Raw genomic sequence first — 16,855 nt, forward strand, 5'->3', positions numbered from 1 at the left:
AAAATTCTTTATACTATATAAAACAAGATCAATATCTTTGATTTAAAATTTTAATGTCATATTATTACATTTTGTAAGATTTTTATTTTTAGCCGTTGATTTTGAGCCCCTTCGTTCACTAGGCAAATGATATCGTAAAATTATAAAATTTATTTTTTAGGTACTTCAAATACTCTAGATCAAGTTTAACNTTTACCCTTAACTTAAGGACAAATAAGAAAAGTTGGTGATGGTAGAAGAGTAAATTAATTTGAAAAGACAAAAAATCAAAATACATCTTTTGTCCCAACTTAAGGGCAAATAAGAAAAATTGATGATAATAGAATGATATATTTGAAATGGCAAAATAATAATTTCACAGAGTTAATAGTTGTTGCTAATAGCTTACTAATAGAATTTAACTATAGGAGTAATATTTGAAATAACTGAAAACATTAAAGAAGTATTTTTAATATTAGCCTTCTAAAATGGATAAATCAGAAAGTTGAGAACTTTTCGGGGTGCATAAAAAATTGCCCCTATGAAATACTCTAATATCAAGTAGTTTGATATCAAAATATTTTCAACCTGAGATATGTGAGTTATTTAAATAAAATTCAAAAAAAATTAAATCTTGAAATAATTAATGTTGAAATTTTTTTTTTTTTTGAGAATTAGGTAGCGAGCTACCTGCTTCATTCTTTAGGAAAATGAATTTGTTAAAATCGGAACGGCGAAAAATAGATCCAGAAAATAACTTAATGCAAGAAAAAAAAAGATAAGCGGAAAGAACACACCGATAATTACGTGGTTCGGCCAACGGCCTACGTCCACGGGCGAAGACGGAACAAATACTTTATTAATATCAAAAAGGCGGAGTACAAAAAAATCTCTCAAAAGACCAAAACTTAATTAGATCCGAAAACGCGCAACAAGCAACTCCAATTGCGGCTTCTCTCTAAACCCGTACGGACCAAAAATGGCCTTAATTTGCCTGCGGCTTGGCTCTCTCTAATACGCAGTGCACAATAGCTTCATCTCGGCTCGGGTCACGACACGCAAGAATGCAAGACACACCATGGGTTGGGTTGACTTAATTAATTAAGCACCAACAGAGTACCCTGAGCCGAGCACTAAGAGCAACCCCTTAATTAATTTGCTTGGCCCTTAATTTGGTCGCCGCTTTTTTAATTTGGTCGTAGCATGTATTTATAATACATATTTCCTAACTATAGTCTAATTCTAATTAGATTAGAATTACACTCCTAATTATAATCCATATATGCCAAATTAAATTTAAATAATATCCAAACCCAATTAGATTAGGATTTATCATCAATTTAGATAACTACAAATCTAAACCAAATATAACAGAATTAGACTTACATAATGGAAGCAGCCAGGGCTTCCGCAAGAGAGGAGCGAGAAGGATGAGACAAAACAAAAGGCGAATAAAAAACTAAAACGAAAAAAAAAAAAAAAAAGGAAGCACAGGAGAAAGGGAGAGTTACCACTACTACTACAACTACTACAATCACCACTAGGCAACCGCTACTATTACTACTACTACGTTTTCCAATCAGCCAACAGCAGATTGATACGGTCTAGAGCTCGGAAAAGGTTAAAATTGGAATTAATGTTGAATATTACTATAGACAATTGCATCGCAACTATGTATAATTTAAAAGTGAAAAATTATAATGAGATTTGATTACTACACTTAATAGACTGTAGATCTTCAATTGTAAGATTTTAAAGAGAATGTTAAATTATTATGTGATAAAAATGTTAAGAATTGATCATATAATTAATTTTTAAATTATTACACTTAGTTAAATTAGTGCTAGGGGTAAAAATGATATTTATAGGTTATTAGATGACTTTCTGAAGGAATGTTAAACTTCAAATTTGTGTGAATTTTTTTTTTTATTTTCAGAAGGGTATTGGTGATATTTTCAAGTTTAAGAGAGATATTACAGTCGGATGAAATTATTCCAAAGCAAAATATGCCAAAATAGCATTTAAAGGAGGCGCTACGGAATAAGAGTGGTTCTCAAAACCGACCGTCCCTAGAGCAAATGGTAAGGACTTGGTGATTGGTATTCGAGACCCAAGTTCAAATCCTAATTGATTTACATTTTCAGCTAAATTTTTTTCTAAATGAAATAAACAAAGCGGATAGCGTACTGCCTATCTATCTCAAAACAAAAAAGAAAAAAAAGAAAAAAAAGAAAAGATTAGTGGTTCTCAAACTTTTTACCAATGATATATTTGCGTGGCTCAGACGCAGAGGCCCCCACCATCGCACTCCTCCAGCAGCTTCAAAATTAAGATAAGCATCATGGATTCTATCTGAAGCACTTGTGATAAATCCCTAGGCCACCTTTTCTTTTCTTTTCTTTTTTCCTTTCAGAAAATGTCACTTTTTGGTGGATTTGGTTAGGAATGAGATTTGCCATTCAACAGAATAGATGTTTCAGAGTCAAAAAAAAAAAAACTCTTTTTATGCGTTATATATATATAAACAACAATCGACAAATGCAAGACAAAACTATTAGCATTCATTATTTTTGACTTAACATATTTAAGGCTAACTATTATAAAAAGAAACATCATCAGGAAACAAAATAGAAAAATTCCATAGCCAAAATAAGAACTACTAATTGTAACGTTGCTAGTAAGATAATGAAAAGCTTCTACTGGTTACGAGTTGCATCCCCCAAAAACTAAATTTTATCTGCGTCTTTCGACTTTGCTGCACTCAATGCTTCAATTTGGTTCTGTTTCGTGATGAACTGGGACCAGAGACGGCGCCAGACGCACGGTTAAAATTCTGGAGAGAACAAAGATAATAAGAACAAGTGAGAACTATATATTAAGGTTTCTGAAACAGAATTATTAAGAAGCGTACAGAAACTAAAGCACATAATAAAATTCACCCACTATAAGTCACAGTTAGTTAAATCTTTTCACAGCAAAAGTTAGTTAAATCTCTTAATAAACTACTCCAATAATCATGGGAACTTTCTTTTGTGCTATGTGTACTGCTGAATTCGCTGAAATGCGCAAGTTGTTGAGATCAGGACCAACATACGTACCTTCTGCCTTGGCCTGCTAATATGCAGTGAATCCATATTCAGCAAATTATCGAGCTCGTCAAGCTCAACAAATGCTTTGATAACAGCATCAGCCAGATCCTTATCTTCATTAGCATTAAAAAAGCAGCCGCGATTTTTCGCATCGTCAACTAATTTCTGCCATATAGACTCGCTCTTAGTTAGTGTCGGCCCATTTCCTAAAACCCAGAGACAGTGCCTGCAGCAGATAGAGCAAACGAAATGGCGTAGTGCTAAATTTTAGTATCTGAAACAGATTGTGAGCAAAGCACTAAAGGGAATTTGAGCATTGCGAAAAATAACAAACATACTTAGCCCTCGTTAGAGCAACGTTTGTGCGCTGTGCGTTAGAAAGGAAACCTACTGATCCACTTGAATTGCACCTAACCGTAGAAATTATTATGACGTCCTCCTCGCCACCTTGAAAGCCGTCAACTGATTTAACCTTCACAGAGAAGCCATCATACATCTCATATATTCTCCCTAGTTTTTCCTGGATGGCTTTTACTTGAGCTGTGTATGGTGATATTACACCAACACTAAGTTTCCTTCCAATAGTAACTGATGCTGCAATCGTAAAATATCAGAACCTAGTAAGCATAAAGGAGAAGATCGAAAGTTGTAGCAGTAGAAAACTCACCTGAATTTTGGAATTTGATGATTCATATAAAAATTTACCTATAAAGTTTCATTTAAGACGCAAATCCATCTTAGTTATATGGATTCTATGGCATACTCGTGTAAAAATATCCTATCACTGAAAGCAGGGTATATAGAACTTATGCATTGTATGCGAGCCGACAATTATTTTGTAACAAAGATAGATGGCTATTATTGAGATCCATAATATATTTTTTGTAGTTGCACTGTTGTTAATACCTACTAATACCATTTCACTTACTTTCCAAAATGGTGCTGTATATTTAGAAACTTGATCACTCGAAGATGCATGATAAATATCTGAGAATTGTATATTAATGCCCTGTGCTTGTGGAAAATGCAGTATACGGCGGGGAACGCACCTTTGAACAATTTCTTCAAGATCTGCACTACCACAGCAACTTCTATCATGTTTTTCAGGCTCCTACCATACTTATCCTTTCCTTCCTTTCCATGTTCAATGTTTATAAATGAATATGCGCCGTACATTTGGTCTGGTAGATACTTTCGCTCGTATTCCTTAGAGAGAACATTTGGACCATCTGATATTTTGCTATTATAGAAGTTAGAATTGGGGAACTTGCTTATCGACGGATGCATTCTGTACTGAACACTGAGAAGCTGCTTTTCATGCCCAAGTGAACTTAATCTTTCGAAGAGGCTTCTCCCAAAATCAGCTTTGTCAGATGTCTGTGCAGCAGAAGATAAAATGAACTTAGCAGAGCATGCGGTTTTATTAGAGACAATTCAGAAGATAAACACATTGGTAAAGTAAAGGGATCAAAGTGAACCTCGCTTTTGACCAGGGCAGGAAGCTGGTATTCATCGCCGATGAAGATTGCATGTTTTATGCCCTTAATCTGCAGAGGTATCAATGACTCACACTCTTTCAACTGTCCAGCCTCATCGACGACCAACAGTTCAAGTGGATCCCCCTCCATCTTCACATTTTGCAGCCTAAAAGAGCTACAAGCTGTGCATAACACGGTATTCGCTCTTTGCAGTATGAAATCTTCAATCGAGCGCCGATCATAAATATTTGGAAGATTAAGATTTTTGGACAGGAATTTTAACTTCTGAAGGCAGAAACATCTTGCCACCTGCAGGTTTAAAGTTGATTCTTGGTTTCCTTCCATGAAGCATAGCAAATCCGTGAACGAGACGATGCTAGGACATTCAACTTCTGTGGTGGACTCAAAAATCGCTTCGAGCTTTCCCTCGTCGGTATCTTCTGAGTATAACAGTTTTCTGATGATTTTCAACAACTCGAGCACCTGATTCATGTGCTTAAAATTCTCCAGTGAGGTTGAGGCGGTCGGAAGATGAGCAGACAATATATTAATACATTCACGCAAATTCGTTGCGCGCCGATTGTACATGCTTACAACGTATTCCATAAATGTCATCTTTATAGTTTGCTCCTTTTTGTCCTCTTTAGCTGTGAGATACCTTTGATACTGAGACACCGCATTTTCGAGAAGATCGGCCATTGAATCAAGGCAATGCTTCCACCCTGTCACTGGGACAAAACACGTCAACAGCCTTTTAACACGGCGCTCCAAAAATACGTCAGAGAGGTCATCGTCGATTTTCATCCGGTCCTTGTTTCCAAATAACACCATGTCGCCTACTCGACAGCTTCTACCCCATGAAGACTCCCTAAATTGCCGTAAGAGTCGGGATGCAACTTCTACCACTGCCGTATTTGTCGGTGCGCATGCGAGTGTTCTGCATTTCTTGGCCAGCATGGTCCAGAGAAGAGCACTAATTGTTTTCGTTTTTCCGGTGCCAGGAGGCCCCCATATGAGGTTTATGGAGACATCACGGTTTTGCCTCGATGATATGCATGCCTGTGCTGCATTCAGTTGAGACTCATTAAGCCCGAAATTGTGAAGATCGGTGTCGGCTATTGCAAAGTCTTCGAAACTTCTGCGTACTACAGATGAAGATGACTTATTCCGACCTTCTGCGTCCTGTCATTTAGAAGCGAAACGGATAAGCGACATCTTGAAAATGGAGAAGCTTTGGTATGATTCATACCATCTTTTTGATAGAGTAAAAACTGCGAAAAATTGACAGTAAACATTTCTGATCTACTAAATGTACTACTTACGTAACTGTTTTAAGACGTTCGAAGTTAACTAAAAGGCGGTAAACAAATGAGTTGCTTAGCATCTGTTATTACACTACTGGATGTTCTTGCTGGTGTTATTATATCTATAATCTAAAAATGAAAACCATACCGCCGAACGATAACTGAAGACCATTTCGATGATGCTAGTATTCCTCTCTAATGTCGACTCCAGATCGAGCGACTTCCATATTCGAGTAGAGGTTGTCATATTCATCAGGAACACTGCAAAAAGTGGTTTTTTAAGCCTCTTTGTTTCCCTGTCCTTCTCAACAACAACACTTCGAGATGCTTTGATGATCATATGATTTGGTGGGAGCGTGTCATTTTCTCCGGCGCTGAGGACCGAGGCGATAACATATGAACTTTGGTTCCGTGTTAACTCGGATAGGTGCTTCGGTTTAAATTCCGACAACACAAATATGTCTGCATCCTTCGGAGTGTAAGTTTCAGCTCGCCCTGGGTTCGAGGTCGACTGCGTTGAATCTGCGACCACAACGCGGTATGTTAACTTGATCGGCATAGAGTCCTCCATCGATATTACTTGGACGAACGGTGCATGAGCGAAAGATTCGAGAGCGGAGCACATGTCGGCACGCGTTTCTTCGATCAGCGGGAAGGTGTAAGAACTGAAGTAGTCCTCCAACGACGTGAAAGTTTTCGGGATCTTTCGAACCTGCAAAGGGAAAAGGCCCGGTTCAACATTGCTTGAGCAGAACCTAAAAGAGGGTTCTCAATAAGAATTTGTTGAGTTAAACGATCAAAATTGACCCACCTCCTAAACATAAAAAATTCAGATTCTTCAATTTAAGATCAAAGTTACATATCTCTATCTCGATAGTAAAAAAAATTGAACTAGCGAGCATTTTATACCGGCTATTAAAAATTATCAATTTTGAGATATTTTAATTGTATAGTAAATAATGTCGAAAAATAATAAAATTTGACTTTTAAAAGTTTTAAGTACTCTAAATTATATTTAACAGTATGGATCGTTGTACGAAGTCGATCGTAATCATAAAAATATAGTAATCGAAGTCTAAGCTGTAAGACGAATGGAGTGAGAGGAAAGCTAGCAGCTAGCGAGAGTGCAATGTGAGGAACTCAATGACCTTGTCCTTGAAGAGGTTGTTGTTGAAGACATCGTTCAAGGACCAGGAAAATATTAAGCCCACCAAACTCGTTCTCTTGCTCTTCTGCTCTGATACTGAGCCTTTGCTGTCCGAAACCGAGTCGATGATCATCTTTCTTATCCTTTACCCTTCTTTCTCAGTAGCTAATTTAGGGAGAGAGAGAGAGAGAGAGATCTAGTATGTGTGTGAGTGTTTGCGCGCGAGAGAGTTGATGATACTTGATTAATACCCAGTTCGGAATAAAGAAAGGTTTTACTTGAAGTCGAAGGAACGAAAAAAAAAAAGAAAAAAGAAGGTACATAGGCTTGCGGACTTTGACTTGGAAAGTTGATTCTTTTGTATTGTGCATTGCGACTTTGATGAGAGAAAGAGGTCGACGAGCTTCTACGTACGAGTTACCATAGTGGGACCAGGAAAAAGAATCACAAAAAAANATTTTAAGTACTCTAAATTATATTTAACGCTATGGGCCGTTGATTCAATAGTTTTATTATCAAAAACGACTAAATTATATTTAATGATATAGATCGTTGATTCAAAAGTTCTATTATCGAAAATGACTTGTGAGTACGAAAACGATCGTAATTATAAAAATATAAAAGTTCTATTATCGAAAACAACTTGTGAATACGAAGTCGATCGTAATCATAAAAATATAGTAATCGAAGTCTAAGCTGTAAGACGGATGGAGTGAGAGGAAAGCTAGCAGCTAGCAGCTAGCGAGAGTGCAATGTGAGGAACTTAATGACCTTGTCCTTGAAGAGGTTCTTGTTGAAGACATCGTTCAAAGACCAGGAAAATATTAAGCTCACCAAACTCGCTCTCTTGCTCTTCTGCTCTGATACTGATACTGAGCATTCACTGTCCGAATCCGGGCCAGTGATCATCTTTCTTATCCTTCACCCTTTTTTCTCAGTAGCTAATTTAGGGAGAGAGAGAGAGAGAGATCTAGTATGCGTGTGAGTGTGCGCGAGAGAGAGTTGATGATGCTTGATTAATACCCAGTTCCGAATAAAGACAGGTTTTACTTGAAGTCGAAGGAACGAAAAAAAAAAAAGAAAAAAGAAATACATGGGCTCTCGGACTTGACTTGGAAAGGTTTTTTTTGAGAGATAGATAGCATGCTACTCGCTTCGTTTATTTCATTTAGAAATAAAATTAACTGGAATTATGAATCAATTAGGATTCGAATTTGGGTCTCGAATACCAACCACCAAGTTCTTTGCCACTTGTTCGAAGGACAGTCGGTGATTTTGAAAGTTGATTCTTTTGTACTGTGCATTGCAACTTTGATGAGAGAAAGAGGTCGACGAGCTTGTACGTACGAGTTCCCTTCGGTGAGTGGGACCAGCAGGTAAAAGAATCACGAAAAAAAAAAAAAAAAGACTTCGACACTAATAAGGCAAAATATGCCCAAATATAATTTATAAAGGACGCGCCAAAGAATAAGGAAAGTTTTCTTTTTTTTTTCTTTTTTTTTTCTCCTCGGAGATTGTTTGGCTCAATGTAAAATTTTGAAAATTAATTTTTGATGAAAAAATTTTTTGAAGAAAAAAAAATTGTTTTTTAGTGTTTGGTTTTTTGGAAATAAAAAATAGTTTTTCAGCTAGACTTGCTTGATTTGTTGAGAAAGGAAAACATCGATAAAAACTTATTTTATGTTTTTTATTTTATTATATGTATTATATATTATTTATATATAATGATTAACATACTATATATTATTATTATTATTATTATATATATATGAATTAAAAATATTCAAAATTATTTTATATATAATAATTAATAAGTATGTAATATAATATATATTAATATATATTTAATATTATATAATTAATAACTATATCTTTATAAATAAAGTATTATATAATAATATCTAATATAAAAATATATTATATATAATAAATAAACAAATAAATATATTGAGAGAGAGAGGTCCACGGTCCACCACTCTCTTTCTCATGTGGTGACCCGCGGACCTCTCTCTCACGCGGTCCATGAGGTCTATTTCATCTCGTGGACCGTCTGTAATCCAGGCAGTGGTCCGCGTTGCTTAGTCGAGGAATTTTTATTTTTCGTTAAAAATCAGCAAAAACAAAAGCCATTTTTTTACAAAATCTGAAAATATTTTTACGCGGAAGCAATTTTAAGAACCAGATAATTGAAAATTTATTTTTCGAATCAAACTTTTCGGATTAGTTTTACAAGGAACCAAAAATATCCTTATTGTTGTATATAAAAATATTATTTTTTGACAGCTTAAGCTTTAATACAACAACAATAGGTTCTAAGGTCGAATCTCATCAGATTGCTAGCATCATTTAATTTTAGTCCCTTTTATTTAAGTTGAACATAAAAATAGTCTTTCAAAAAGCGAGACATGTTAGGAACAAGGGTATAAATTCCTCAGATTTTATGAAATTTTATTAACTCCTCGACTTTTTATATTAACACCTTTTTAACTTCTAATCTGTTTAAATTAAATGTTTATAAGTAATTAGATTAAAAATTGTATGAAATTTTATAACTCAGTTAGTTGCTAACAATTAATTAATCAATCTAATTTCATTAGCTATAAAATAATTAAAAATATTAAATTTGATAATTAATTAATGTATTTAATGTCTAGAAGAATAACAATTGGCAGTTAAAAAAAAGAAAAAGAAAACCAATACAACAANTTAGTGTTTGGTTTCTTGAAAAAAAAAAAATATTTTTTCAGCTAGAAACTTGCTTGATTTGTTGAAAAAGGAAAACATAGATAAAATCTTATTTTATTTTTTAATTTTATTATATGTATTATATATTATTTATATATAATAATTAACATACTATATATATTATTATTATTATAATATATGTTATAAATTAAAAATATTCAAAATTATTTTATATATAATAATTAATAAGTATGTAATATAATATATATTAATATATTTAATATTATATAATTAATAACTATATCTTTATAAATAAAGTATTATATAATAATATCTAATATAAAAATATATTATATATAATAAATAAACAAATAAATATATTGAGAGAGAGAGAGAGAGGTCCACGGTCCACCCCTCTCTTTCTCATGTGGTGACCCGCGGACCTCTCTCTCACGCGGTCCATGAGGTCTATTTCATCTCGTGGACCGTCTGTAATCCAGGCAGTGGTACGCGTTGCTTAGTCGAGGAATTTTTATTTTTTGTTAAGAATCAGCAAAAACAGAAGCCTTTTTTTTTTTTTCAAAATCTGAAAATATTTTTACGCGGAAGCAATTTTAAGAACCAGATAATTGAAAATTTATTTTTCGAATCAAACTTTTCGGATTAGTTTTACAAGGAACCAAAAATATCATTACTGTTGTATATAAAAATACTATTTTTTGACAGCTTAAGCTTTAATACAACAACAATAGGTTCTAAGGTCGAATCGCATTAGATTGCTCGCATCATTTAATTTTATTCCATTTATTTAAGCTGAACATAAAAATAGTCTTTCAAAAAGCGAGACATGTTAGGAACAAGGGTATAAATTCCTCATTTTATGAAATTTTATTAACTCCTCGACTTTTTATATTAACACCTTTTTAACTTCTAAACTGTTTAAATTAAATGTTTATAAGTAATTAGATTAAAAATTGTATGAAATTTTATAACTCAGTTAGCTGCTAACAATTAATTAATCAATCTAATTTCATTAGCTATAAAATAATTAAAAATATTAAATTTGATCATTAATTAATGTATTTAATGTCTAGAAGAATAACAATTGGCAGTTAAAAAAAAGAAAAAGAAAACCAATACAACAAACTTTTGCAACTCAATTGGAAAATGAAGGTTTTCAGAAAACATGCACAATAATGCAACTTCATATATAGAACCACAAAATACAGTTTGTTGCAGTAAATTTAAACACTAAATATTTTTGCCACATATATGTGCCAACGTAAATGAGTTGTAAAATGATTTTACAGGTTACAAGATTCAGCTAGCTAGATAATAAAGTTCGGCCCTCATAAGCAAAAATATCCATAATAATTAAGAAAGTTCATATACAATTATAACAACAGTAAGGTATATGAGTAGTTTATACTTTTCTGAGAAGGAATTTAGTAGTGAGCTAGAGTGCAGTGTGAGAAGCTTATTCAATGACCTTATCTTTGATGAGTTTCTTGTTGAATACATCTTTCAGGGACCAGGAAAAGACTAAGCCCACCAAACTCCTTCTCTTGCTCTTCTTTCCAGCTGATAGTGAGCCTTCCCTGTCCGAATCGGAATCACTACTCATCTTTCTTATCCTTCACCCTTCTTTCTCAGTAGTTTAGGGGGAGAGAGAGAGAGAGAGAGAGAGAGAGAGAGAGTTTGTGTTTGAAGATCCCTTCAACTCACTAGGGGGATCTAAATAGTGAGAGGACCATTCCACTTCCCTATAGTTTGTGTTAATAAGTGCCTCGGAAAACACATGAAGTGTAATGATATATGATCCACTCTAGTGCTACCAAAAAAAAAAAAAAAAGAAAAGTTTGAAACAAAGAAGTTTTGGTTTAATTGCCAGAGACACTACCCTCGTCGTAATAGTAAATGCATGCATGCGTGATACGGCTATCGAAGCGACTATGTCTCGTGTAGGGGATATTCTTTTTTTTTTTATTATGTTTTTAAGAAAAACTCTTGTGATCGAATGGTTCTTATGCAACTAATAATTGATGAAAACTTATAAAACTTAAACTCGACTATTATCCATTTAAATTTGACTATTTAACCTTTAAAAATTTGATTTTACTATTTGACCTTTTAATTTATTTGATTTGAGTCAATTATAGTGACTCTTTAACTTTAATATTTAACTATATTGTTTATCTTTACAAATTTAGTGTATATATTTTATACAATTTACATCACTATAAATTTATGAAAGTGAGCAATTAGTTTAAATTTTGCATCTAAAGAGCCATCAAATTATGTAAATTAAAAAAAATTAAAAAGTCGTGTACTAAAATTATAATTTTGAAAAATTGGATAGTGGAATCAAAATGCTCGATCGATAATTCATGTAAGTTGCATACATTTTTTCCCTACTAACTAATCCCCGTCTCCTTGTTGGTCCTTAAACCTGGTTCTTAATTTGGTTCTTAACCTTTAACCCCAAAAAAGAGTAAAACGAAAAGAAAAGAAGGAAAAGAGATTCAGTGATCAGTTTATTACTAATTTAGTTTAGTTTGAGTTTGCCAAATTAAAAAAATCAAAAATCAAAAAATTACACCAATTTAATTTTTAATAGCTGGACACAGATCGGTCCTTAGACGGTACGATTGAAGATTATTTAATTATTTAACAAGCATTAATTCATACAAAATCTTCTTGAATAAAACAGTTAAAAATCAAAATCGAAGTGTTACGGCCCAATTCGGTTTGGTTCACAGGTACGATTCGGCCCGTTTCGTTTTTGGACTCCTACTTCTTCCTCTCCCTCTCCTCCTCCTCCCTCTCCACCTTCCTTTCCTTCCTCTCCTCACTCTCCCCCTTCCCCGCCGCACTCTCCTTCTCCCTCCTCTCCTCCATCTCGCGGCACCTCCGCTAGCTAAGGGTTTAGTCTTTGGGATCGGTGGCGGAGAACTGCTGCAGCGCTCCCCTCTCTCCTCCACCGCTGTACCAGCCACAACGCGCGCTGCTCCTTCTTCTTCTTCTTCTTCTCCTTCTCCCAAACCCCAAAACACCCTCTGGAAAAATCCCCTAGGCACTTTCTCCCAGCTCCTCTCACCTCCTTTGTAGTTTGTCATTACTTGCACGCCCTTTCACCGAACCCGGCCTACGCCTAGCCTGGANCACCCTTCTTCGCCCCCCTAAGGGGCGAGTTGCGCCGCCGCGTGCGGCGGGCGCTGGACGTGGCGCTCTTCGCGTCCCTCTGCTGCGTCTCGGGGTTTTTGGCGGCGGCGGCGGCGTGCGGGGACGCGGACGAGCTCGTGGATGCGCGGAGGCTGCTTGGGTTGGGGCTGCGGGGGTCGGTGTTCGGTTTGGTGTTTGGGATCCAGTATCTCTATAGGAAAAGATGGGTCTTGAGGTTCCCGATCATCCAGGTATTATTTTCCCTTGATCTTTATTGCTTGAGATGGAATATTAGAAGATGATTTTCATCCGAAGTGTTGCGCGTTAGATTGGGCTAAACGCTGAAGTAACTTCTAATCTTAGTCTATGTTATAGTATTCATATTGCAGAGAAGAGGATTACTGGCTCCTGAAAAAAAACCATATTTTTTACATTTGGAAGAATTTAGACAGCATGTTTAGATGAGGGTAACTGATTTTGTGAGTTGCTTAAGTGAAGTATGCATTTATCTGCATAGTAGTCCTTTGATATCTTCTTTGTGGGCTTTAATGTTGCTGATATCGTGGCATGGGTGAACTTGGCTTTTACTACTTGTATGCTGATGCTAGAGGAAAACTGAGTGTGCCAAAAGTTATTATATGTAATTATTGTGTTTGAGTATGCATCATTAATATTAACCAACAGTTTCGAAAATATGTTTTTTTTCAAGCTTTCTCGGTTTGATTGTTTCCTGAGCACTACTTATGGTGTGAGCATATGCCACAGAAAAGGAGGATAAGTCATTTAAGTAGTCTACAAGAAATCACTTATCAGATTTCTCTCATAGCATTTGGAAGAAAAAATTTGTTAATGATTTCTCATTCAGCTTAGGATGCTTATTTTTTCTTTCACAATTTTTGTACTGGATGTAAGGTTGGGGTTGAAAAGTATGCACAACTTTTAAACTTCTAACTGGTTGCTTCTGCAGCGTCCTCTTTTTTACAGCTTTAAAATGGGTCTTCCATCGTCAATCAAAAGAGCTGTGAAGCTATCAATTCGGGCTTTATTTTGTTCGTTCATATTGATGCTGTTTCTGCCGAAGGAGTTCAAGGGCAAGAGAACGATAGGAAGGCATATCATCCAGCAGATCAAATTTTTCATCGGAACATTTACTGTTTCTCTCTGTTGGGAAATTAGTCATCATTTACTTCAGGTTGGTGTTTCATCCTCTGTCTTTTTGTGACTGTTTGTAATTTTTTTCTCTTTACCAGGCAGTTCTTGTGGAAATATCTTCATTCCTAATGATGCTGGTGTCATCTTCTTTGTATTCCTGTTCCGTTTGCTATATGGGCCAGTATATTGTATTAAATGCCCATAACTTGATCTTTCCTTCTCACCGGAAAGTTTCTCCTTTGATATTGTAGGTGGTACACACTAGGAGGTGCATTTTTGCGCCGTTGCAAGGATCAGCGGCTGCAGAAACAAATCCTAGTAAAATTCTCCTTGAAACATTGGAACAGAGCAGTCCAAGATCTCTTCTCCAGTATCTTGCTTACCTAGATTTGTGTATGGTATCTGAGAGTAACTTAGAACGTTGGCGCCGAGCTGCCTTTTTTGAGGAAACTGGTGAGACCTATAGGAGAGTTGTAAATGCATGCTTGAGGCCTCTTGAACAGCTTGCTTCGAAGCTTGCGGAGGGTTTGGAGGGCTTTTATGTTGACAAGGCTGATTTCTTGTCTCAACAATTAAACCCACCTTTGGATATTCACGTGCAGTCCAGGCTTTTTGAAACTTTCAACGACTTCCAGGTACTAGGCTCGTAGGAGTTCTTCAATTGATTTCTGTCTTCTTTTCATTATTGTCTTCATCATGGTTGAACCTGTATTTTGTTTGCGTGCAATTTTATAGTTGAAATAGGAACCTCCTCTATTCCACTAGTCTATTGGTGACAAAGTCTATTGCGCTGTGAACCATCCTTTTAGGATGCAAGCTAGTTGCTTTCAAATTATCTAGAATTTGAAATGGATCTTTCAGTATAGATAATGTATTATAACATGAGATCTAGATGTGCAAGAGTAAGAATTATGTGATTTTCCTATTTTTTTGACTATCAGGACTTTGTTAAGAAAAGCATTTGTTTTTGTGAATCAAAGTTAAATATACCTTGAGAATATTGTCATAAGTACAAGAGGGCATTGAAAATATTTATTTATTTATTTTTTAGATTTGATCATTCCCTACTTGCTTTTATTAGTTTGTAGGCATAAAAACTGAAAAGTTCATTTCACAGATATACTTTGCTTTCTATGTATTATATATTCTTCTCCCAGTTCTTCAAACTTATTTTTGGTTTTGTGAATGCATCGTAATTGCTATTTGCATTGTTGCCTATTGGATTTGTGTTGCATCAGTTATTCTATTATCAAATCTGGCATTTATATGAAATGAAACGCTCCACAAAGCCTGCTATCTTTTAAACAGTTAATGGAGTTACATGATTTCGTTGATAGTCCTTTTGTGAGGTAGAGGCATCTCTAGAACATTCCTTTAGATATATGCATCTCCTTTTGGTTTGACTAGGATGATCATATGTGTTTATTAGTTTACACCTTAAACTCTTTTATGTTATAATCAGTAAAATTACATGAACTCTATTTCTGATGCATTAACCTGCTCCGCCAACAGCTGTCCACATGGTGTGCTAGAACTCTAGCAGCATTGACAGCACGCTCACATTGGGAGGATTGCTATGGAGTTGCTCAGCTCACTGGTAGTAATGCCGATGTAGTTTCAACATTATTGTCTTCCCTACTAGCTGTTGAGGCTTGCTTGGGTAAGAAAACAAATCCACAGCCTGCGGGCTTTCTAGGCCCTGCAAGCATCAGATGGGCCACAGCTGGCACAGGGAGAAAAGAAAGTATAACTGCTATTGCAAGTAAGACAAGAGGGTTTGCTCTTCAGGGCAATGCTTATGCAATGGCCGATGTCCTCAGAACATCAATCTATCAAGTAGTCTCTGCTTTCCATGCTGATATGCAGGCAAATTTAAAAGCATCGGTTTTGGAGAAGAATTGGATTAGTGAGGGGAAACCTTTGTTTGGGACACGTCCCGTCCTTGTACAGAAGCTGTGCCTTTTTCTACAATACAATGCAGTTTGAACTAACTAAATGGTTTTTTAACGCATTATCTTTCGACTTTTGGATCATTTGAAGCAAATCTGGCTTGGAGGAAGTGTTTAATGATCGAAGGGGAAGGCTTTGTTGTATCATGGTTTTGGGTTCCTAGGATGTCTGAATATACACTTCGAAGAGCAAGAATAGAAAGAAGATTATGAGTATTAGAACTCTATAGAGTAGAACAGAGCACGAGGTAGGTCTTTGCACTGTGAAAGTATGATTTGAGATGTTTAGTTTTTGGAGTCAGTGATGGGACAAACAATTTTTAATGCTGCAGTTATGTGCAATATTCTTAGTCGTATGCGGTCAGATTGAAGTGAGCTGTTGATGCAAAACTTTGCAGTATTGTATTTTGAGCGTCCCAGAATTTTGCGGGCTGCTGCAATTTGAGTTCCCAAGGTGTTTTTCCTTGATATTGCAGTCCTTTTTCTCCCCCTCTTCTTCTTACTTTCACAGACATGTATATGACTTTTATTACAAAGAGAACTTATAGTAGTGATTCAAATGCTTGATAGTGGGTCTTTTTTCCAGTGCTTATTTTTCTGCTGATTTAAATCCAGTAGGGGGCTCTGCAAAGATCTTGTTCGAACCTTCTTTCAATTTTCTCATGTTAGTCGGGTGGTGCTTTTCCTCTGGATTTATGAAATGACATGAACTTTCGATACATTTGAAAGTTGAAACATGATTTGTACCATGTTTTGTGTTATATGCGCAAAATATACTTTCTATTTGTCATTTTAAATTAACGAGGTCACTTTCGTAAGATACTTCTTTCTGGGATCTCTGTCGTGGTAACACCTAACAACTTTTCTGTGTCTTTGGTTACAGCTACGTGTATGTTTTCCCCACTGCCCC

The 16,855-nt window shown here is 35.5% G+C and overlaps 2 protein-coding genes across 3 annotated transcripts; one reads left to right on the top strand and one right to left on the bottom strand.

Annotated features, from left to right (window-relative positions):
* On the bottom strand, positions 2,519-7,288 carry LOC109707103. Of its 2 annotated transcripts, none has more exons than XM_020228189.1 (7): positions 6,999-7,288; positions 5,999-6,562; positions 4,547-5,728; positions 4,118-4,445; positions 3,407-3,662; positions 3,078-3,294; positions 2,519-2,812 (listed from the first exon to the last, which is right to left on the bottom strand). In XM_020228189.1, exons 1-7 carry the CDS (start codon positions 7,128-7,130, stop codon positions 2,741-2,743), a joined length of 2,751 nt encoding a protein of 916 aa, XP_020083778.1. In that variant the 5' UTR covers positions 7,131-7,288; the 3' UTR covers positions 2,519-2,740. The 2 variants fall into 2 exon arrangements, with proteins under 2 accessions (XP_020083778.1, XP_020083779.1); XM_020228190.1 differs by having other exon boundaries at positions 5,999-6,605; positions 6,999-7,174.
* Positions 12,851-16,510, top strand: LOC109707684. The gene is made up of 4 exons (XM_020229150.1): positions 12,851-13,095; positions 13,812-14,036; positions 14,248-14,631; positions 15,509-16,510. Exons 2-4 carry the CDS (start codon positions 13,836-13,838, stop codon positions 15,980-15,982), a joined length of 1,059 nt encoding a protein of 352 aa, XP_020084739.1. The 5' UTR covers positions 12,851-13,095; positions 13,812-13,835; the 3' UTR covers positions 15,983-16,510.

The sequence above is a fragment of the Ananas comosus genome, linkage group 3 (genome assembly GCF_001540865.1).
Source record: "Ananas comosus cultivar F153 linkage group 3, ASM154086v1, whole genome shotgun sequence".
In the NCBI taxonomy this organism is placed as follows: Eukaryota; Viridiplantae; Streptophyta; class Magnoliopsida; order Poales; family Bromeliaceae; genus Ananas; species Ananas comosus.

What these genes read in the sequence shown, in the direction of transcription:
- LOC109707103 (XM_020228189.1), bottom strand. Translation starts at nt 7,130, where the DNA reads ATGATCATCGACTCGGTTTCGGACAGCAAAGGCTCAGTATCAGAGCAG. An exon ending in TCTTCAGTTATCGTTCGGCG is followed by an intron (nt 5,729 to 5,998) that starts GTATGGTTTTCA and finishes TCTAAATGACAG; the next exon opens with GACGCAGAAGGTCGGAATAA. An exon ending in TTAGCAGGCCAAGGCAGAAG is followed by an intron (nt 2,813 to 3,077) that starts GTACGTATGTTG and finishes TGTTCTCTCCAG; the next exon opens with AATTTTAACCGTGCGTCTGG.
- LOC109707684 (XM_020229150.1), top strand. Translation starts at nt 13,836, where the DNA reads ATGGGTCTTCCATCGTCAATCAAAAGAGCTGTGAAGCTATCAATTCGG. An exon ending in TTAGTCATCATTTACTTCAG is followed by an intron (nt 14,037 to 14,247) that starts GTTGGTGTTTCA and finishes TTGATATTGTAG; the next exon opens with GTGGTACACACTAGGAGGTG. An exon ending in AAACTTTCAACGACTTCCAG is followed by an intron (nt 14,632 to 15,508) that starts GTACTAGGCTCG and finishes CTCCGCCAACAG; the next exon opens with CTGTCCACATGGTGTGCTAG.